Genomic DNA, 24,186 nt, shown 5'->3' with positions numbered 1-24,186 from the left:
ACAGTTCCTGCAAATGGGTGTACATTTGTGTCGTGGGGTTGGCACGGGCTCATAAGCTGCAACAGTGGGGATCCATGAGACACTGTTCCCCATTGTTAACACCTTACATACTGCACTCAATATTGATCACAGCATGTAAAGGGTTCACACAGAGGGAGGGTGCTTCTTCTGTGATGTCATCAGCCCTCTGCCATGTAATTGCTGAGGACAGAGGGGTGTGGCCATGGCAACCAGTCAAAAGTCAATGGTGTGCAGATTTGTCATGGCCTGTGATAGCTATTGTAAGCAGTAGTGCATCGCAGTAAAGAAGTACTGCAATGCATTATCAGAGAGGTCATAGGATCACAGGTTTGAGTTCCGTACAGGGACATAAAAAAATTAAAGGAAAAAAACTGAAAAAAGTCACTTGTTTTACTCACGCTTCCCTCTTTCTTTAACAAAATATATATAAAAACTAGAGATAAGCGAATGTACCCGTTTAGGGCGATTTCGCAATCGAGCATCGCTTTTTTCGAGTAACTGACTACTCGGGCGATAAGATTCGAGGGGCCCGGGGGGGAACGGGGGGTTGAAGGGGGGGGGGGGTGAGAGAGAGAGAGCTCCCCCCCTGTTCCCCATTGCTACCCCCCACTCCACCGCGCCGCCCTCCGAATCTTTTCACCCGAGTAGTCAGTTACTCGAAATAAGCAATGCTCGATTGCGAAATCGCCCTGAACGAGTACGTTCGCTCATCTCTAATAAAAACCTGTTTGGTATGATCGCATCTGTAATGACCTGTACGATATATTGAACATGCTTTTTACCATGCACCGCAAAAAAAAGGCTAAAAATTGAGCCAAAGAGTTTTTTTGTTTTGCTCTTTGTCTCCCAAAGAAACTTAATAGAAGTGATACAAAAGCCATATGTACCCCAAAATACCACTAATAGAAACTACAGCTCATTACAAAGCACACAGATCTCTGTCAATGGAAAAATGAAAGTTATGAGACTTTGAATCCAGCGATTCAAAAAAAATTCTATATATATTTTCCAAATGTTTTATGCAAACTAGAAAAACCTACATACATATAATATAGGTATCATTGTAATCCTACCAACCCCGTAGAAAAAATGCATTCTATCATTTATGCTGCTTGATTAGCTCTGTAAAAAATGGCAGAATTAGTTGTTTTTTTTCCTGCTCTGAAAAAAAATTAATAAGTTATGCTATTAGTATACGTACCCCCAAAATGGTGCCAATTAAAACTACAGCTTGTTATACAAAAAGCAAGCCTTCATTTGGTCACGTCGACGGAAAAATAAAAACGTTATAGCTTTTGAAATGTGAAGATAAAAATCCCCCAAAAATCGTTGCATACTTATGGCCACAATAGGCTGTGTCCCTAAGGGGTTAATCTCACCCATTTCCCTGCTACGGTACTATAAATGCTGCAGATCTTCCATGTGGAATTTACTCATGGAAAATCTGCAGCTGACCCACGTTAACATAGTAGGCTGAAAAACGAATTGTGGCCGTCCAGTTTAGCCTCTTATCCTGCAATGTTGATCAGAGAAAGACAAAAAAAATCCTCATGAGGTAGAAGTCAATTTTTCTCATTTTAGGGGAGGGAAAATTTCTTCATGACTCCAATCTGGCAATCAGAAAAATCCCTGACTTACCGACCTCTCTACAGTAATCAGTAACTATAACATGTAGTATTGTAACGCTCAAGAAAAGCATCCAGGCCCTCTATAGTGAGTTCACCATCACCACATCCTCAGGCAGATAGTGTTAGGTATAGGGTTACCGCTGGGGGCGCTGGCAGCCGGCGGTCGCGCTCTGCTCCTCCTAGCACCGCGGGTGTCAGGGCGGCTCTGGACGAGGTTCCCCCATGTTGGTGGTTGCCCATTCCCGGCGGCGCGTGCCCCTCCATGCTCGGGGATGCACTCACTCTTGCCAGCTGTGTGGCTCTCTGTATAGTACACAGCCCATGGAGAGCCAGTCTTATCATCTCTCCTATAGGCGTGTCACCTTTCCCCGCCCTGTCTGGGCGGGGACTTTCACATATAAGGCTGCTGAGTGCTAGCAGAGGTTGACAGGGTTTAGTTAGACTTAGCTCTGCTAGCACCCGCATATACTGTTCTCATCTGTTCTGTGCTTTGACCCATTTATGCCTTTGACTCTGTTCCTGTCTTGCTCCTTTTGTACTGCGCATGTGCCTCCCTGGTTTGACTCTGTTTTCCCTGACTACTCTCTGTGTTACCCTCTGTTGTTTTGCTCTTGGTAGGTTTTGACCCGGCTTGTTTGACCATTTGTCTTCTGTCCCTCACTCTTGGGATCCCTGTCATTAGGTCAGAGCAGGGACTGCCACCCAATTGTTGCCCTGGGGCTTAGCCCAGGGGGACAAATGGATAAGGATACGGGAGTGGACTGATTGTTGGGACCCCCTTCTGGTCGGCTGCTCCCTACCAGCCGTAACAGAAACACTGGCCCAAACGATTTTGGGTTTTTCTCTCAGACCTGCCCTGTTGAGTCCAGATATGGAGGCTGTATCCGCTCTGGCAAACCAGGTGCAAGCCCTAACTGGTTTGGTGCAGGATCTGTCAGCTCGACTTCAGCAGCAGGAACAAACCGCTACCAGAGCTCCACCGGCTGCCCTTGTGGTTCCAGGAGCATGTTGTGAGCGTAAGGCCACCATGCCAGACTTCTTTTCAGATGACCGCAGAGCCTTCTTTTCTTTCCGGGAGGGTTGCAAGTTATACTTTAGTTTGCGACCCCACTCGTCTGGGTCTGAACACCAGAGAATGGGCTTGATTATCTCACGGTTGAGGGGTGATCCTCAAAATTGGGCGTTTTCGTTGCCTCTCGACTCACCACCCTGTCAGTCCGTCAAAGTTTTTTTTTCGGCCCCTGGTCAAATATATGATGAACCCGATAGGGCAGGGTATCCTGTCAGTAAGCTGTTAAAGCTTCGCCAGGATAGATGCTCAACGGAAGAATATTGTTCACAGTTCCGTCAGTTTTGCGTTGAGTCCTGGTGGAATGACAGTGCTTTAAATGATTTGTTTCTGACTGGATTGTCTGAGGCGGTACAAGATTTGTTGTTGTCACATCCAGAACCGGAGACGTTAGATCAAGCTATGACCTTGTCAGTTAGGGCGGACCGACGACTTAGAGCCAGACGCAACCCTCAGCACAGAGTACCTGCTGCTCCTCCAGGGAACCAGGCCCAGGCCTCACCTACCAAAGACGCAGAACCTATGGAACTAGGCTCCATGTCCCCACAGGAGCGTAAGGAGTATCGGCTCAAGCATCGGTTATACCTTTACTGTGGAGATCCAGGTCACCGGGTCGCCACCTGCCACAAGAGACAGCTGCAGGAAAACTCCTAAGTGATGACCGGAGTGATCACCTAGGAGCTCAGGTACTTCCGGTACATGGTTTCGGTTCCGGTTCATTCAGTTAGTGAGGAGGTTGTGTTACCTAACTATATTGAGGGTTTTGAGGACGTGTTTTCTAAACAACTGTCTGAAGCGTTACCCCCAACGGAAGTGGGATTGAAAGATAGACCGAACGGGAGGCTATGAAGGAATACATCACTTCAGATGTCGCCTGCGGGGGCAGGTTTGTTTTTCGTGGAAAAAAAGGATGGTGGTCTCCGGCCATGTGTTGATTATAGGGCCCTGAATAAGATTACTATCAAGAACCAATGCTCTCTACTCTTGATCCCGGATCTCCTAAATCAGATTGTGGGGGCCAAGAGGTTCTCCAAACTCGCCCTCAAGGGAGCCTATAATCTGATTTGCGTCAGAGAGGGAGACGAGTGGAAGACTGCTTTTAATACATCGCTAGGAAACATTTCGAATGTTTAGTCATGCCGTTTGGGTTATGTAATGTCCTAACAGTTTTTCAGGGCTTTATGAACACCATTCTTCATGATTTGTTGGGAAGGTTCATAGTCATATATCTCGACGACATTTTGGTCTTTTCTCCTGATTGGGAGTCCCATGTCGAGTATTTGTGTACTGACTTGTCACGTCTCCAGGAACATCACTTGTTTGCTAAGCTGGAGAAATGTCTGTTTGGGGTACAGGAGATCTCGTTTTTAGGTTATGTCATTTCTCCTTCAGCCATACGTATGGATTCGGACAAGGTTAGGGCCATTACCGAATGGGTGCAGCCCACCAATTTAAAGGCTTGCAATGCTTTTTGGGCTTTGCTAATTTTTATCGAAAATTTATCAAGAATTTTTCGATAGTGGCCAAACCCTTGACCGACCTTACTAAGAAGGGAGCAGAGATTGACTCCTGGTCTCTGGAGGCTGTAGAAGCTTGCGTACTTCTCAAGAGGGCCTTCTCTACAGTGCCGATTCTGGTTCAGCCTGATCTGAACCACCCATTCATCACTGAGGTCGATGCCTCGGAACAAGGAGTAGGGGCGGTTCTCTCCCAGGAATCATCAGGTCGGGCCGGTCTCCAACCTTGTGCCTTTTTTTTCTAAGAAACTTAACCAGGCAGAACGCAATTATGATATTGGTAATAGGGAATTGTTAGCTATAAAATGGGCTTTCGAAGAAGGGAGATACCTCCTTGGGGGGGGCCTGGCACCCTATTACGGTCCTTACGGACCATAAGAATTTGGTTTATTTGGAATCTGCTAAGCGCCTTAACGCCCGGCAGGCACGCTCAGCTCTGTTTTTCACGCATTTCAATTTTGTTGTTACTTATGTGCCTAGATCTAAGAACGTGAAGGCAGATGACCTGTCGTGCAGTTTGGGGGCCCTGAGGTGGACGATTTTCAGCCAGAGTGTATTTTGCTCCGGGTGCTGTGGTTGCAGCTCTGACATCTGACTTCTCCACTTAACTCCTGGCAGCCCAACAGGCAGTTCCCGAGGATCTCCCAGAAGGGAGGTTGTTCGTTTCTAGTGTACTACGTCTCCTTGTGGTGGAGGAAATCTATTCGTCTGTTCTGGCTGGTCATCCAGGGGTCCGAGGGACATTTGAACTGTGTGCCCGGTTGTATTGGTGGCCGCAGATGTCTCAGGATGTCAAGGAGTTTGTTAGGTCATGCTCCACTTGCGCCCGGAGTAAGAGTGTACGTAGACGGTCTGATGGGCCGCTTCTCCCTCTTACTGTTCCAGATAGACCATAGTCCCATCTGTCAATGGACTTTATTACGGATTTACCCATGTCTCAGGGCTGTTCTGTTATTCTGGTGGTGGTTGACAGGTTTTCTAAAATGGGCCATTTTATACCCTTGAAGAAGCTTCCCTCAGCACCAGAGTTAGCCATCATATTTATCAAGGAGATTGTATGTCTTCATGGTGTTCGGATTGAAATAGTTTCTGACCAAGGAGTGCAATTTGTTGCCCGGTTCTGGCAGGCTTTCTGTAGGTGCTTGGGAATCGGGTTGTCTTACTCCTCTGCCTTTGACCCCGAAACCAATGGACAGACCGAACGTATGAACCAGGAGATTGTGCAATATCTCAGAATGTATGTAAGTGACCAGCAGAATCTTTGGGCTGACTATTTGGCGCTGCCCGCGTTTGCCATAAACAATTGCACTAGTTCTGCGTCGGGTGTTTCTCCTTTCTTCTGCAATTCTGGGCGCCACCCCTGTTTTTCTGTCTCGTTCCCCCTCCTCTTCCAACAATCCGTCAGCAGACACGCTTGTGCAGAACTTGCAGGAGGTGTGGGGCAAGGTGCGTAGTAACTTGGAGCATTCGCGGGTGGTGAAGCAGGGAAGGAGCATGAGCCAACATATAGTTTCAGAACCATTTGCCGTGGGCCAGTTGGTGTATCTGTCTTTTAAGAATTTGAAATTAAAAGTACCCTCACTAAAGCTAGTTCCTCGGCTCGTGGGGCCGTTTTCAGTCACCTGAGTTATTAACCCCATGGCATATGAGTTGGCCCTGCCAGACTCGTGGAAGGTCCATAGGATTTTTTACAAGTCGCTGCTTAAGAGATACGTCCCTCTAGTGTTAATCCTTGTTCAACAGCCTGATGCTTAACTACAATGTTTGGGATCTGTCAGTCACAGAAACCTATTACAAGGAATGGCTGAATCTTGTGACGATCTTTAAGCTTTGGCAGTATTGTCTCAACACAGGGATCTTCTGAGAGTTCTGCAAAGTGGTAGTGATACTGTATACCCTGCACTCCTGTGAGACTGGTGCTGAGGAGTTTGACAATTTTTAACATTGTTTTCCTTCTATTTCCCCAGGTTTCATGTATGGCGCTGCAATGCCAGCAATGTTTCATGGCCCAGTAGGTATGGCCTGTTATATGTCCCAGCCACAAATGATCATGGGTAAGTTGTCACTTCTATGAATTGCTTTCTAGAATGTCTTTATCACTGACATCTACTATGGTGCCCACTACAGGGAAATTGAGTGACTGTTCTTCAGCCTGCTACATCTGTAATTCATTATCAAGAAGTTACACCAAAATGTCTGAAAATGATGAGAAAATAGTGTAGCGGTGGGTTTCACTATTTATACAAGCAGTATTTTCAGCATCGCAGAGCAGGGATGCACCTACCTTTTATGCTGCCTGAACAGTGACATGGCATTGCACCACTATAAGGTAGTCATGAGGGGATTTGGAACATTCACAGATAGCAAAGAAAAAACTGTTTAACTTTTATGTTTGTATGTTAAGGAAATCTGTATAATACAATTTCAGCGTCCGAGGAGTGGGCCCACAGCGGGGTAGAGAAAGCCTTGTCACGAGGCCCTACCATGTCCTCCCCTGGGGGTATCCAAGTTACTGCTGGGGGAGTTTCACAGGGTAACCCAATACACGGCTTACTTTAAGCCCTTTTGTCACTCGTGACACCACCGTTCCATTCTCTGCTGTGAATCAAGAAAGTTGGAAAAAAGTAGTCCACACACAGGGATAATGTTATGAGCAAAATCGGGAATGGTCGGTCAAGCTCCTTTACTTGCAGAAAAACTATTTGCAGTCCACACTTTACAAAAGCCAGCAGGGTAATGGTGCAAAACACAACAGTGGTGTGTGAGGGAGGATTCACAGGTTGACAGACGAGTCCACAGTCCTAGTTATCTGTGGGGTTCTATTCCCAGCCACTCTCCTTTTCTCTCCAGCTCTCTACCGCACACGCACATTTGGAAAAGGGCATTCAGTGCTACATGGCGGCTCCTCTCTCTCTTACTAAGAGAGCACTGGCACATCCAGGGTAGGTTGGTCCCAGGCCAAGCAGAAGGGAATCATTCAGCTTCTTCCATTCTGTCCACACACAGACCTATCTGTGTCTTTGGGGTTCACTCCCTTACAGACTAGGCTCCCTCGTGCTGGCTCTCAGCCATCTGCTAGACTGCTTACTCACGAACTCCTGCCAGAAGATTAGCAGACTAACTTGCTAACTTCCTTGCACTCAATTTGCAAACACATATAGGAATCATAGAATGGTAGCGTTAGAAGAGATCTCCAGGATCATTGGGTTCAACCCCCTGCTCAATGCAGGAGTCACTAAATCATCCCAGACAGATGTCTGTCTAGCCTCTGTTTGAAAACTTCCATTGAAGTTGAACTCACCACCTCCCGTGGTAACCTGTTCCACTCATTGATCGCCCTCACTGTCAGAAAGTTTTTGTCTAATCTGTGTCTCCTCCCTTTCTGTTTCATTCCATTACTTCTAGTCTTTCCTTGTGCAAATGAGAATAGGGAATAGGGCTGACCCCTCTGCACTGTGACAGCCCTTCAGATATTTGTAGGCAGCTATTAAGTCTCCTCTCAGTCTTTTTTTTGGCAAACCAAACCTTCTCAGATCCTTTAACCGTTCCTTATAGGACATGATTTGCAGACCGCTCTCCATCTTGGTAACTCTTCTCTGAACTTGCTGCAGTTTGTCTGTCTTTTTTAAATTGGGGTGCCCAGAACTGGATACAGTATTCCAGATGAGGTCTGACTACGGAAGAGTAGAGGGGATAATGACCTCACGTGATTTAGACTCTATGCTTCTCTTAATACATCCCAGAATTGTTTGCCTTTTTTGCTGCTACATCACACTGTTGACTCATATTCAGCCTGTGATCTATTAGTATACCCAAGTCTTTTTCACATGTGCTGCTGCTTAGCCCAATTCCTCCCATTCTGTATGTGCTTTTTTCATTTTTCTTGCCCATATGTAGGAACTTGTATTTCTCCTTGTTGAATACCATTCTGTTAGTCTCCGCCTACTGTTCAAGCTTTTCTAGATCTTTTTGAATCTTCTCTCCCTTCTCTAGTGTTAACTATCCCTCCTAGCTTTGTGTCATCTGCAAATTTGAACAGCTTCTTCTCAATTCCCTGCTCCAGATCATTTATAAAAATGTTGAAAAACACTGAGCCCAGGACAGAGCCTTATAGTACCTCACTTATGGTACCTCACATGATAGTCTTCCAATTGGATGTGCAGCCATTTATGACTACTCTTTGAGTATGATCACTCAACCAGTTGCGAATCCACCTAACAGTTGCCTTGTCAATCCCATATTTGGTCATTTTCTTAAATAAGGATGGTATGAGATACTTTGTCACATGCTTTACTAAAGTCAAGATATACTATATCTACCGCATTTCCCTGATCAGCCCAGTCCGTGATTCTGTCATGGAAGGAAATTAGAGTAGTCTGAAATGACTTGTTTGTTACAAACCCATACTTGCTCTGGTTAATTGCTCCATTTTCATCCAAGTACTTGCATACATGCTGTTTAATAATTTGTTCAAGGATCTTTCCCAGTATGGAAGTCAGGCTCACAGGACTGTAGTTTCCTGGATCCACCTTCTTCCCTTTTTTGAAGATGGGGACAACATTTGCCCTTTTCCAATCTTCTGGGACCCTTCCTGTACTGCAGGAATTTTCAAAGATTATGGCGAGTGGTTCAGCAATTACTTCTGCTGCTTCCTTCAGTATCCTAGGATGTACTTCATCTGGACTAGAGATGAGCGAACGTGTTCGGCCCCGCCCCTTTTCGCCCGAACACCGAACTTTGCGAGGACTTCCGTGCTCGGGCGAAAAAAGTTCGGGGGTCGCCGTGGCAGCGCGGGGGGGGTGCGGCGGGGAGTGGGGGGGGAGAGGGAGAGAGAGAGGGCTCCCCCCTGTTCCCCGCTGCTGCCGCCCGCGCCGCCGCGCCTCTCCCCGCCCCCCGGCGCCCCCCGAATCTTTACGCGCGAACACTGAAGTCCTCGGAAAAGCCGGTGTTCGGGTGCGTAAGTACTCGTTAAGAACACGTTCGCTCATCTCTAATCTGGACCTTGAGACTTGAATTTATTTAAGTTAGCTAAGTTTCCTGAGTCCATCCCCTTTCTTTTTTTGAAAATAGGAACAACATTTGCCCTCAGTTGATGTTACATTAACAAACTGAGAGAAAACAGATACAAAATAGGAATTTAAAAGTTCGGCCTTCTGAACATCATGTTTAACCAATTCACATTTTCATCCTTCAAACTTCCTATAGCATCTTTATCCTTTCTTTTGCTTTTGACATACCCCTAAAATCATTTTTTATTGCTTTTGGCCTCTATTGCAAGCCTCAATTCATTATTAGCTTTTCTGACACTTGCCCTACAGTTTCTGTAGACCGCGTTATATTCTTCTTTAGATTTTCCCCCCCTCTTTCCATTTGATAAACATATTTTTCGTCCTTTTTAACATGTGTGCAAGTTCTGTGTTCATCCATCCTGGTTTCATTAAATGCTTCCCATTCTTCCTTCTTTTAGGGATTGTTAATGATTGTGCTTCGAGAATCTCATTTTGCAATATTTCCCATCCTTCTTGGACATTTCTGTCCTTAAAAACATCCAGCCTTTAGATCTTTCCTAGCCTCTTTCAGAGTTCATTAAAAGCTGTTTTTCAATGAATGACAGCTGAGCGCTGTCTCTGATTGGTCATAGTGCTAAGTCAAACAGAGGCAGTGCTTTCAGTGGGCGGGAATTTTTAAATCCCCGGCCAGAAGAAATGCTTCAGAAGAGTGCCAGGGAGCCAGGGAGAAGACGCATTGGAGCCCCAATAGCGCAGCTAGGTGACGTATATATATTTTTCTATTTTTTTACAGCAGCTAGAGCTTATTTTCAGGGAAGGGCTTATATTTCAAGCCATTCCCCAAAAAATCCTGTGTGGGCTGCCTGCATCCTATTGCTTTTAATGGGGTGGCAGCAGCGCAGGCCCCATTTAAAGCAATTGGAGACCATTGCGGTTCCCTGCCATAGCTGTGACAGCTGTGGCAGGGAATTCCTTCATCCAAAACTGCTGGAAGTTAATATGCTACAACTACAGGTCTAGTCTATTGTACAAATATGGGTATAATCTTTTCTATTTGGACTTAGGTGGGTTTCAATATTTCCAAAAATGTTATCCAGGATCAAATTGATCATAACATTGAAGACAGATGTAGCAGAGCTGAATTTGTCATCTGGCTGTATTTTTTATGCATTGCAATAATCCATTCACTTCCACTCTTATTTTTATTTTATATACCTGAATTTACTCTGCAGTTCTTCCTTGTGATTGTTCCTAGAATGGACATTAATAACTGGTGTATTGACTCTTGTTCTCCAACTTCTCATCATTTGCTTTTCTGTTCACAGCTTCAAGGCCCACTCCAGGTACAGTATAGTTCCATATATTCTGCTCAGGTTATCCTCTTGAATCCCTTCTTCTGTGTGAATTCAGCATACTGTAAGATATGCTTTAACCCCTTGAGTGGCACGCCTGGAAATTTTCCGGGACGAGCTCCTCTGCCCATAGTGACATAGCCTGGAAGATTTCCGGGCTATGTATCACTATGGGAGCTGCAGAGCACAATGCCACAAGCTGTGACAGTGTGCTCTGCCTGCACAGACCCACAGAGAACAAAGCAAGGGCTTTGAAAAACCAGCAGAAGATATTGCCGATATGTCGGCAACCTCCTGCTTTGTTTACAGGTTGCCATAGAGACCATCGGCTTGTCAGAAGCAAGCTGATGGTCTCTGTGGCAGGGAGAGCTGGTGCTTGGCTGTCAGAGGACAGCTAGGTACTAGCTCTTATAGCAGAGATCAGAGAAAACCTCCGATCTCTGCTGTGTTAACCCTTTACATGCTGCAGTCTATGTGACTTCAGCATGTAAAGGGCTGTCACTACAGCATGTAAAGGGCTGTCACCATCGGACCCCGGAATGTGATCAGGGGGTCCTGATGGGTCCCTGTGGAAGTCCCCTAAAGGGACAAAAAATTAAAATAAAAATAAAAAATTTAAAAAAAAAAAAAGTTAAAAAATTATAAAAAGAAATAAAAACACTTGTCTCCCTTTACTTTGTAAAAAATCAAAAATACAATCACACATGTGGTATCCATGTGCGTCGTAATGACCAAGAGAAGGAAGCTAATACATTATTTAACCCCTTACTGACATGGCCCCTTTTTTTCTTTTTTCCCCATTTCTTTTTTTCCTCCCCCGTTTAAAAAAATCACAACTTGTCCCGCAAAAAACAAGCCCTTATACGGCCATGTCAATGGAAAAATGAAAAAGTTATGGCTCTTGAGACGCAACTGCAAAATTAGTTGAAATTCAATGATTAGACCATTTTAAAAAACCTGCCCTGGTGGGCACGACAGGGTGGTAGGAAACCCGCCACTCAAGGGGTTAATACAGAGGTGGTACAGCTCCGACTTCTGGGGTCCCCACAGATCATAAAATGGATACCCTGCAATATCACAGTTAACATAGGTATGAGCAGGTGTAGTATAGCCAGGCAAAGAAAGCTCTTGGATGAGCAGTATAGCTTATTTAAAAGAGGTTTTCCAGGAAGAATACTATTGATGACCTATCATCAGAATAGGTCATTAATAGTTGATTGGCTGGGGTCCATCGCTCGGGATTTTGACCAATCGGCTAATCTGTACTCCAACCTCTGTGAAGTGTCCAGCGCTTGTAATTGCAAGTGCGACTCTCATTGAAATCAATGCGAGCCGTGTCTGCAGTTACAAGCGTCGGCCAGTACAGAGGTCAGAGCAGTGACTTTCACTGCTCCACTTCGACTTCTATGTAATTGTGGCGCTGTCAGCGGGCGCACAGTCAGCTGATTGGTCAGGGTCCTGAGCAACGGATCCCAGCCGATCAAGTATTGATCTCATCAATAGTGTTCTCTCTGAAAACCCCTTTAAGCTTTTGGGATGGGTTGCAAAGTTATATCTCTGCTTACTATACAATCTGTAAGTGCAGTAATTGTGCACCCACTGTTGTATGTGCCACCATAGTTGTGTCATGACATCTGTGCATCTACCTGTTGCAGAAACGTTGTCTGGATAAATTTATATCTACGGATGTGATTATTGTATAATTCTGAACGTAAGCACAGGCGAGTAACTAAAGTTGTAGTGCAGTCAGGGACCAAGTGAGAAAATAGGTGCATCATGATGTGCAGCTCAGTGCAGTCCTATGGATGTGTCCATCACTCAATTGTTGTCCAGGACTAAGATAAGAACCTCCATCACATCAGGAATCACCAGATTTTCTTTTTGGATTCCAAGAGAAGTGATTACAGGAAGGACTACAGGTCCCTCCCGTTATCATCTCTTTTCATACTGTAAGAAATTAAAATCCATTCCTGCTGCAGCGCGCCCAGCAGCACGCCAGTGAGGGGCATCCTCAGCTCTTATTCATCACTGGGAGCATACTATGGGCATAAGTGGGCAAAGATCACTCTACATGATTTATGGATCCAGGACATTTCATCTTTTCTTCCTGTCATTATCATCTGCTTTTCTTTCGGGGGGGTGCAGAAGCTGGCAGGTTCAGTTATACTGTATTATAAAGGGAATATTTCATGCATTTCATTTAAGTTTCATGTAATATTAAATACTCTTGTATAAAACAAAAAAAAGTAATATGGAGGTGATACCTTTATTAGCTACCCAGAAAATTAGATTACAAACTTTTGAAACCACATATGGTTTCGTCTTCAGACTATAGCCAGATTAAAAGACAGCTGGTATACAGCTGTGCGCTCCGAGCAGGGTATGCAGAACACAGCTGGAGCGCTATCTTTTTCATACTCCAGCTGTGTTCTCCGAGCTGGATACCAGCTGAAACAATAGTATCAGCAGTATTCCGCTGAGAACTCAGCGCGCGGCACTGATAAGACCCATAGTTGTCTTTTAGCTTGCTGAAAGACAACGATGATCGAATTGTTAATGAAATCTGCACGCTGGCACACTCACCTCCATTTAGAGTAAACGGGCAGTTGTTCACAGATGAATGATTTCATGTTTACACAAGCCGATCAGTGTTTGATTCTTATACCTGCATAAACTGAATGGCAAATGAATTTTCATTCATTGTTAAGTCACTGACAGTGTTTACACTGACTGATTATTGTTCACTTTTCCACAATCCAGCGATAAAATGAATTAATTGTTCTGGGTAAAAAGGCCCCCAATGTCTGGACAGTCATATCAATTGAATTTCCCATATCCAGCGATAAGCTGAATGATGATCCGGACATGTTAAAGGGTCCTCAGAGTGTACAGGAAGTGATGGAGTATAGATCCTCCCCAAATATTAGGTAGTGACAGGGAAGCTGCAGAGCCCTATCTGGGGGTAATATTGTTACTATCCTGCCTTCTCTACTCTTCCATCAGTACAATTGAGTTGTCATTAGCTCAGCTCTCCTTACTAAGAAAAAAATTTCACAGTTCATGCAGAAAAGCTGAGAAGTGAACTACAGACAATAGGAAATTGCTATAGTGGCCAGTGTGAAAACTGCAGTAGTGCAAGATTTCTTTATGTAGATAAATGTTTAAAAAACATGACTGTATTAACAAATTAATCTATAATGAAAACCTGACGCAAATAAGATTTCATTTTCTGATGACAGATTCCCTTCAGAGGACATTTTCTTCTTTGCAGTAACTTATAACACTTCGTATTACTAGGACACTTTACCAATATCCTAAACAGCTGAGTTGTATTCTCATTGATATTTTCCCTGCACAGTGCCACTTCTGACCAGCTGTTGTGTAGAGCACCACAATAGGGCACTATTCTAGTCAATTGGGCTGAGTTGTAAAATCGTAGAACAGAGTTAGAAGGGACCTCCAGCGTCATCGGGTCCAACCCCCTGCTCAATGCAGGATTCACTAAATCATCCCAGACAGATGTCTGTCCAGCCTTTGTTTGAACACTTCCATTGAAGGAGAACTCACCACCTCCCGTGGTAACCTGTTCCACTCATTGATCATCCTTAATGTCAGAATGTTTTATCTAATATCTAATGTGTCCTTCTCCCTTTCAGTTTCATCCCATTGCTTCTAGTCTTTCCTTGTGCAAAAGGGTGGATCCCTCCACACTGTGACAGCCCTTCAGATATTTGTAGACAGCTATTGTCTCCTCTCAGCCTTCTTTTTTGCAAGCTAAACATTCCCAGATCCTTTAACCGTTCCTCATAGGACATGATTTGCAGACCGCTCACCATCCTTGTAGCTTCTCTCTGAACTTGCTCCAGTTTGTCTGTCTTTTTTAAAGTGGGGTGCCCAGAACTGGACACAGTATTCCAGATGAGATCTGAGTAAGGAAGAGTAGAGGCAGATAATTATCTCTTGTGATCTAGGCTCTATGCTTGTCTTAAGAATTGTGCGAGCCTTTTTTGCTGCTGCATCTTACTGTTAACTCATGTTCAGACTGTAATCTATTAGTATACCCAAGTTTTTTCACATGTGCTGCTTAGCTCAATTCCTCCCATTCTGTTTTTTTTTTCCCCCTTTTTCTTGCCCAGATGTAGGACCTTGTATTTATCCTTGTTAAATACCATTCTGTTAGTCACCACCTACTGTTCAAGCTTTTCTAGATCTTTTTGAATCCTCTCTCCCTCTTTCCTAGTGTTAGCTATCCCTCCTAGCTTTGTGTCATCTGCAAACTTGATTAGTTTCCCTCCTCCAGATCATTTATAAAAAATGTTGGAAAAACACTGGGCCTAGGACAGAGCCTTGTGGTACCCCACTTGATACATTCTTCCCATTGAATGTGCAGCTATTTATGATCATTCTTTGAGTACAATCACTCAACCAGTTGCTTTGTCCATCCCATAATTGGTCATTTTTTTCAATAAGGATGGTATGAGATACTTTGACAAATGCTTTACTGAAGTCAAGATATACTATATCCACCGCATTTTCCCAATCAACCCAGTCGGTGGTTCTGTCATAGAAGAAAATTAGATTAGTCCCATGCTGGCTCTAGTTAATTGCTCCATTCTCATCGAAGCACTTGCATACATGCTGTTTAATAATTTGATCAAAGATCTTTCCCACTATAGAAGTCAGGCTCACAGGCCTGTAGCTTCCTGCGTCCATGTTATTCCCTTTTTTGAAGATGGGGACAACATTTGCCCTTTTCCAATCTAAGGGATAGGGACATAAATTGCCCTATACTTTCTGCAGACTGCATTATATTTTTCTTTACCAAATGGAAAGCGGGGGGAATATTTAAACATATTTTTCTTCCCTTTGAGCATGTAAGTTCTGTGTTGATCCCTCCAGGTATCTTTAAATGCTTCCCATTTTTCCTTCTTTTAGGGATTGTTAACAATTGTGCTTTGAAAATCTAATTTCACAATACTTTCCATCCTTCCTTTGGACATTTCTGTTCTTAAGAACATCCAGACATTGGATCCTTATCCTCTTTTTGAGTCCATTAAAAGCTGCCTTTCTGAAATCCAACCTTGAGCTCTGAGTTTTCTCAGGTCTTCCTCCCCTTGTTCTCCAAAATTCAATGATAGCGTGGTCACTGCCTCCTAAGGTCCCAACCACTCTTCCTTCCTCAACCATTTACTACATGTTGGTAAGAATTGGATCCAAGATAGCAGATCCCCTTGTTTTATCTTCTAACTTTTGGGAGATAAAGTTGTCAGCAAGAGCGGATAAGAATTTGTTGCATCCATTACTTTTACCTGAGATTCCCAACAAATGTCTGCATGGTTAAAAATCTCCCATGATCACTATGTCATGCTTTTTTGAGAGCTTGGCCATGTGATGTAGAAAGAGTTCATCAATCTCTTCTGCTTGTCTAGGTGGCCTATAGTAAATGCCTACAATGGTGTCCTTTCTGTTCTCTCCTTGTATTCTTACCTAAATAGTTTCTACAGAACTCCCATGCTCTGAAGCTTCAATCTCTGTGGAGATGTATGCTTTCATAACATACAACACAACACCTCCTCCCCTTGTAATTCCTTTGCAGCTAAAGAGCTGCTCTTCCTTACTAGTGCTGTGGTGCTTTTGCTTTAGGGATTCAGGGGGGTTCCCAGCAGTTGAACACCACAGTCAGTAATATATGGCATATCTTAGTGTAGTGACAGTAGTAATAGTTTTGTAAGAAAGAGAGTTAACAAAAGAAAAGTCACTTAATTTGTCAAAACTTGCACTAACTATATTAAGATAAATCAAACGACATAATATTTGATGCAACTCACTGCCTCTCAGTCACACTCCTTTGTATATTTTTGGCTATTGTACACTGATATTTTGTTCCAAACAATGGAGCTAGTCAGCAATATATTTTGCGCAGCCATAGTGAGTTGTTTAGTTGTGTCCTTTTGATGGATCCACCTGTTATGTCATAGAAGATTATAAATGGCCCATGGCAATCTTCTAATGCACGTTCTACCACTTTTTTGGTGCAATTTTTCCAGAAAGGTCTCCTAAGTTCACCATATAGTGGATAACAGGAATGGTAACAAAAAACGTAAAGATTAGAATATAAAACGTGATTTATCGATCGCATCGCAGTGTGATAGGTTATAATGGGAGGTGTACTCAGATCCCATGTTGGCACTGCGTATACAGTATTAGGCCTCATTCAGACGAGCGCTGTTTTCGCGCTGCTAAGCTGCAAGCTCCATAAAGTCGCCCATTCACACGATCTGAGGCGCTTGCTCTGTGCTTTCAAGGCTCCCATAGGAGCCTATGGAAAACACGCAGCAAAGATAGGGCATGTCCTATCTTTGCACTCACCTCAGAACTGACATGCGAGTTTGCACTCGCATGTCCTATCTTTGTTAGACACGCTGATTCAGCGCGTCTAACAATCGTCCATGCGAACGCTTCTATAGGAACCTATTGGTTCCTATAAAAGTTCGTTCTGAGTGCTGCTTAGCAACGCTAAAAACACGCTCATGTGAATGAGCCCTTAGGGTAGGATCACATGTAGCAGTAACCATGTAAATGGATAGTGTGGTCATAAATCAGCAATGCTCGCTAAGTGTAGACTTACTATTAGCTAATTTTTCTTATAAGAATCACCTGTAATTAGCCCTGGAAGGAGTCTTCCCCCATTTACAACTGCAGACAATGACAAGGTAAGTCCACCACCTATCAGCTAAAAATGGAGGCAATCAAAAGAAATCTGGATCATGCAGAGAATTCTGCGGAGTGACAAACAGAAAACAAATTCATCTCCAATGTACTTTTAGCAATAAATTCTATCATATTCCTTAGTTATTTAACTTGTAAAGTGAACATAGACTTGTAGTGTCACAGCTCTAATTCTCTTTCTATTTTTTCTTAACAGCTTACTTGATGTCTGGTATGTAAAGCTAATTCTCTTTTTTTTTTCTTCACCTAATAGCTTTCATGATGATGACCAGTTCATGTTTGTCTGGTTTGCAAAACATTATCTTCTGCTTTACCTTATTATGGAGAACAGATGGGATGTTATAGGAAGTGTACACACTATCACCATCCTATATTGTAATGACCCAACATACTCATCACCTAAGACATGTTCAAGTATCACCCTCAAAACCTACTACAGTCATTACTCGCTACCATTCATTCCCAAACTCATGATGACCATCATCAACCAACACCATAACTGCCAAATACAATCGCAATCTGCATTGATAGGACCCACTACCATCCTCCTCCAACAATCAGCACCATCCTCACCCAACACCAGTCTGATCTAACAAGAGCCCTTCAGTAATTTACATCTGTGTATTGTGTCAGGCACTAGAACTCAGATGCTGCCATTCACTTAAAGGGGTTGTCCCGCGGCAACAAGTGGGGTTATGCACTTCTGTATGGCCATATTAATGCACTTTGTAATGTACATCGTGCATTAAATATGAGCCATACAGAAGTTATTGACTTACCTGCTCCGTTGCTGGCGTCCCCGTTGCCATGGTGCCGTCTAACTTCAGCGTCTAATCGCCCGATTAGACGCGCTTGCGCAGATGGGTCTTTTCCCTTCGGCTCGGTCCGGCAGCAGCGGCGTTCTGGCTCTGCCCCCTTGTATGTGTCATCGCGTAGCTCCGCCCCGTCACATGTGCCGATTCCAGCCAATCGGGAGTCTGGAATCGGCACATGTGACGGGGGCAGAGCTACGCGATGATGCAAACAAGGGGGCGGAGCCAGAACACCGCTGCTGCCGGACCGAGCCGAAGGGAAAAGACCCATCTGCGCAAGCGCGTCTAATCGGGCGATTAGACGCTGAAGTTAGACGGCACCATGGCAACGGGGACGCCAGCAACGGAGCAGGTAAGTCAATAACTTCTGTATGGCTCATATTTAATGCACGATGTATATTACAAAGTGCATTAATATGGCCATACAGAAGTGCATAACCCCACTTGCTGCCGCGGGACAACCCCTTTAAAAGGGTGTTATGGTTAGTGGAGGAAAGTACAAGTTTTCACCCATTTACTGGATGCGTGAAAGCTGGTAGATCAGTGGAGGTCCAACATCTGAGACCCCTACCAATCCTGAAGACGGGTGACCCATACCCTCGCTATTTTGCAATGCAGGATCCCTTCCTTCTATTTTGTAAATATATCAGCCACTGTTTGAGCGTGCATGGTAGTGACACCATTCAGTTCAATGAGGAAGACAGTTGTGCAAATGTCAAACTTTTACTATATACCCTGTTAGGCCTGATTTGTCAAAAAGAGAGAAACTGTTGTTGGCCATAGTAACCGATCCCAGTACAGATGTAATTATTGCAGAGCAGTTTATAAAAAGAAAGCTGCACTGTGATTGGTTGCTATAGGCAATAAAGACAGTTTTTATGTTAGACAGTTTTGATAAATGAGGCCCACTGTTTGTGCAGTTTGCTCCATAGTAAGGCTCACTACCTAAATATTGCATAACATTTGTGAATAAAGTCTGAAACATTAAAGATTATAGAACACGGGGGCCCAGCATTCACTTCAGAACAGTCCTGTCTACACTCCTTTTTTTGCCCAAAGGACACACCTTTCACCACTCCTTAAACCCAGCAATGACGCTTTTAACTGAAATGGGCTTACCACCCATCCGGGATCAATTCTGTCTTTTTCTTCACACAGAGATTGGCAAAGCTGTGAAGTCAGACGCCAACATTTATTTATCTCCGTTCTCTCAAGGACAGGAGGTCATTGACCAAAGCTCCCTCAGCTCTTCTGTCCTACTCTCTGCTCAAGATTTACTCAGTTCAGAATCAGTCTTCCCTTTTATCAGATGGCCCACTCTCTCTGGTTTGATTCAGCTGAATTTCTCCTCAGCTGGTTCTCTTTCAGCACCTGTCATCTCTCCTCCGCTTACACACACAGATCCTGAATGGATCCCCCCATTAGCTGTCCTCAGCTTATACACACAGATCCTGAATGGATCCCCCATTAGCTCTCCTCTGCTTAAACACACACAGATCCTGATTGTCTCTCTCCATTAGCTCTCCTCTGCTTATGCACACACAGATCCCCCCCCCCCCCCCCCCCCCCCTCCTCATTAGTTCTCCTCTTCTTACAAGCACAGATCCTGACTGGCTCTTTCTATTAGCCCTCTTCCACTTTCACACACAGATCCTGACTGTCTCTCTCCATTAGTTCTCCTCTGCCTACACACAGATCCTGACTTGCTCTTCCCATTAGCCCTCCTCTGCCTAGACACAGATCCTGACTGGCTCTTCCCATTAGCCCTTCTCCACTTACACACACATATCCTGACTGTCTCTCCCTATTAGCTGTCCTCTGCTTACACACATGGACTCTGACTTGCTTCTTCTGCTTTCGGTTTTGCACATAGGAGCACTTATCACTCTCTTATTTGCTCTCTGTGTCTCATTTTGGTTTCACTTCCACATCACAGCAACTTGTCTCTCTATGGCAGCAACCAGGTCCTCAAGAGAGCCTCCCAGCGTAGCGACCGAGACGCAGGACACAACACTAAGGAGATGGCAGGAGTAGTAGTTAGGAATGTCACGGTGGCTCTACCATCTCCTCCCTTGAGGGACGCGTGTGACCCTTTGCCAAGGCCCTAACAGCCCTCTTCAGGCCAACACTGGTGGTGAGATTTACCTCTATATGGGGTTGTCACAGGTGATGCCATTTTAGTCAGTCATCCCATATAGGTATTACATGTGGATTTCAGAGATGCTATCTCCTAAATAATTAATAACATCTATGTGGAACATTTGGAAGGGACCGATGTGAAGAGAAAAAAATCACATGATCTATTTTTTGTATTTAAATAGAAAAATTTCCCCCGCGCTCTTGGGTTCCAGCAGAGATGAAGGACACAATGTCCATAAATAATTTTAAATGATTTATTAGTTCTTTTGCTACGCGTTTCTGCGGGATTACCCGCTCTCTTCAGGCATAACATTACACAGCACAGTACACTTTTTTATATACACGCTAATAGCTCACGGAAGTGCTCAGACGCCGGCTTTCGGAGCCGCCCTCTGCTTCATGTGAAATAACACGTCATTAATCAGTAACCCTTTATATACTATCAAGTTTCTCTATTTCTAAAAAGTAGCAGAAAAAAACTGCTATTTAAAAGTCCGTTCGACTTGCTTATACTATTCGTTATCTATTACATTCCACAAATTTAAAACCATAAATTATCTATATCAATAAATAATTACTACAATTTTATTCTAAAATTAGAGATATTACTTTAAACGAATTAACAATAAATCACATTTTCCCAATTTCTCTGTTATATAAATTCTATAAAACCATCATTCATTTTTTCTCATAAATAGACCCATTATGTTGTAAACGACATATTTTTTATAAAAAATTATCTAAATAATTCATAAATGAATTCTAAAATTGTTATTTGCTTAAAAGATTCCATTTTAAAAAATTCCATTTCTATTACACTAATATTTCTATTGATTATGTCCTCTATTTATTATATTTCTATGTATATCAACTCATGTTTTATCGTAACATTAACCCTTTATGATTAACTCTTTATATCTCTCATCTCCTCTCATTCTATTTAGTCCCTTTAAATCAGATTTTTTCTCAGATTTTTTTAGATTTTTTTAGATTTTTTCTAACACTTCATTTAGCCCTGTTGGTTGCAGGGTTTGGAGTTTGTATATCCAAAACATTTCTTTCCGTTTTAGCTCATTAATTGATTTGCTTATTATCTGCTCAATTGGTGTAATTTTCAATGTTCTCGATTGGCATTTGTGTTGTTCTGCAAAATGCCTAGATACACTGTGTTTTGTGTATCCTCGTTTGATGTTATATTTATGATTAGCCAATCTGGCACGGATGGCATTTTTAGTTCTTCCGATGTATTTTAACCCGCATTCACATATCAAACGAGGATACACAAAACACAGTGTATCTAGGCATTTTGCAGAACAACACAAATGCCAATCGAGAACATTGAAAATTACACCAATTGAGCAGATAATAAGCAAATCAATTAATGAGCTAAAACGGAAAGAAATGTTTTGGATATACAAACTCCAAACCCTGCAACCAACAGGGCTAAATGAAGTGTTAGAAAAAATCTAAAAAAATCTAAAAAAATCTGAGAAAAAATCTGATTTAAAGGGACTAAATAGAATGAGAGGAGATGAGAGATATAAAGAGTTAATCATAAAGGGTTAATGTTACGATAAAACATGAGTTGATATACATAGAAATATAATAAATAGAGGACATAATCAATAGAAATATTAGTGTAATAGAAATGGAATTTTTTAAAATGGAATCTTTTAAGCAAATAACAATTTTAGAATTCATTTATGAATTATTTAGATAATTTTTTATAAAAAATATGTCGTTTACAACATAATGGGTCTATTTATGAGAAAAAATGAATGATGGTTTTATAGAATTTATATAACAGAGAAATTGGGAAAATGTGATTTATTGTTAATTCGTTTAAAGTAATATCTCTAATTTTAGAATAAAATTGTAGTAATTATTTATTGATATAGATAATTTATGGTTTTAAATTTGTGGAATGTAATAGATAACGAATAGTATAAGCAAGTCGAACGGACTTTTAAATAGCAGTTTTTTTCTGCTACTTTTTAGAAATAGAGAAACTTGATAGTATATAAAGGGTTACTGATTAATGACGTGTTATTTCACATGAAGCAGAGGGCGGCTCCGAAAGCCGGCGTCTGAGCACTTCCGTGAGCTATTAGCGTGTATATAAAAAAGTGTACTGTGCTGTGTAATGTTATGCCTGAAGAGAGCGGGTAAGCCCGCAGAAACGCGTAGCAAAAGAACTAATAAATCATTTAAAATTATTTATGGCCATTGTGTCCTTCATCTCTGCTGGAACCCAAGAGCGCGGGGGAAATTTTTCTATTTAAATACAAGCTGTTGCACAAATATCCGGTCACGGCTGTTAATCCCAAAGACGCTCTCCGGTGATCTGGATTCGGGACTCCAGAGACGCTACAAGCAAACTCGGATATAAGGTGCCGGTCAATCTCCCTAACAGGAGTTTTGGCCGTGCACCAGGTGAGTACAAAAAAAGTATCTCACACTTCTTTGAAATCGTTTTGTGCGAGTAAGGCGCTGATTCCTGTTTTGTTTTATGATCTATTTTTTCTTTTTTTTTCTTCTTACTTTTCAGAAGACTACGACGACTATTCAGACATGTATGTTAATTCTCCGGGTGTTAAGTTCTGTTTTTCTGAACTATGTTATTATCATCACATAAACTATTGAAGAAAAGTGTGCTAGTATATAGATGGGTGCCGTTTTGGCTCGCACTGGGGAGTTTAGGCTGGGTTTAGGTGTTATTTTTGCAGCTGTTTTGCTGTGTATTTTGGGGAAAACTTTAGCTTCCCATCCATCAATATACTATTGTGTTCCCCGTGTGAAAATATTATAAAATACTGTATGACACAGCTTAAAGGGGTTTCTCAGGACTGAAACATTAGTAATCTATATATATAAAATTGAATGTATGCGTGTCTGCATGTCTGCCTGTGTGTGTGTTTGTCCTTTATGCGCTACTACACCATTCATCCGATCGCCATGAAACTTTGGGAAGTTGTTAAGTACACTCCTGGGAAGATTATAGGCATAGTACAACTATCCTACGATAAATGGCGCGCGTGCGAGCGTCGTCGACACTTACGCACCCCCCCCCACGTAGATCGTTCGATTTCCATCACTGCCACTAATTCTCTCACTTCCCAATGTCGTACAAACATGAAATTTGGCACGAGCATTGATTATGTCATAAATAGGACAAGTTAATGGGTCCCAACTCCATTATTCAATTCTAAGCGCCAAAGAATTAGCGTCCAAATTTTACGTACGGAATCTAATTTTCTCGCTTCCCAATGTCATAGAAACGTGAAATTTGGCACGGGCATTGAATATGTCATAAATAGGAAACGCTAATCGGTGTAACTCCATTATTCAATTCTATGCGCCAAAGAATTAGCGTCCAAATTTTACGTACGGAATCTAATTTTCTCGCTTTCCGGTGTCATAGAAACGTGAAATTTGGCACGAGCATTGATTATGTCATAAATAGGAAAAGCTAATGGGTCCCAACTCGATTATTCAATTCTATGCGCAAAAGAATTAGCGTCCAAATTTTACGTACGGAATCGAATTCTCTCGCTTCCCAATGTAATAGAAACTCGAAATTTGACACGAGCATTGATTATGTCATAAATAGGAAAAGCTAATCGGTCCCAACTCGATTATTCAATTCTAGGCGCAAAAGAATTGGCGTCCAAATTTTACGTACGGAATCTAATTTTCTCGCTTCCCAATGTCATAGAAACTTGAAATTTGGCACGAGCATTGATTATGTCATAAATAGGAAAAGTTAATGGGTCCCAACTCGATTATTCAATTTTAAGCGCAAAACAATTGGCGTCCAAATTTTACGTACGGAATCTAATTTTCTCGCTTCCCGATGTAATAGAAACTTGAAATTTGGCACGAGCATTGATTATGTCATAAATAGGAAAAG

The 24,186-nt window shown here is 42.7% G+C and overlaps 1 protein-coding gene across 1 annotated transcript in view; it reads left to right on the top strand.

The window, feature by feature from the left end:
- LOC136627523 (von Willebrand factor A domain-containing protein 5A-like) overlaps positions 1–24,186 on the top strand; it is a 176,455-nt gene that overhangs the window by 81,041 nt on the left and 71,228 nt on the right. Inside the window, exons 15-17 of the mRNA XM_066602705.1 lie at positions 6,203–6,289; positions 10,570–10,587; positions 17,522–17,536. Of these exons, the coding sequence (XP_066458802.1) occupies positions 6,203–6,289; positions 10,570–10,587; positions 17,522–17,536 (120 nt within the window). The remainder of the gene's footprint in view (positions 1–6,202; positions 6,290–10,569; positions 10,588–17,521; positions 17,537–24,186) is intronic.

This window comes from Eleutherodactylus coqui, chromosome 5 (genome assembly GCF_035609145.1).
Source record: "Eleutherodactylus coqui strain aEleCoq1 chromosome 5, aEleCoq1.hap1, whole genome shotgun sequence".
NCBI classification, from domain to species: Eukaryota; Metazoa; Chordata; class Amphibia; order Anura; family Eleutherodactylidae; genus Eleutherodactylus; species Eleutherodactylus coqui.
Note: the sequence above shows the minus strand (reverse complement) of the source record. Positions and strands in the feature narration are given on the sequence as shown.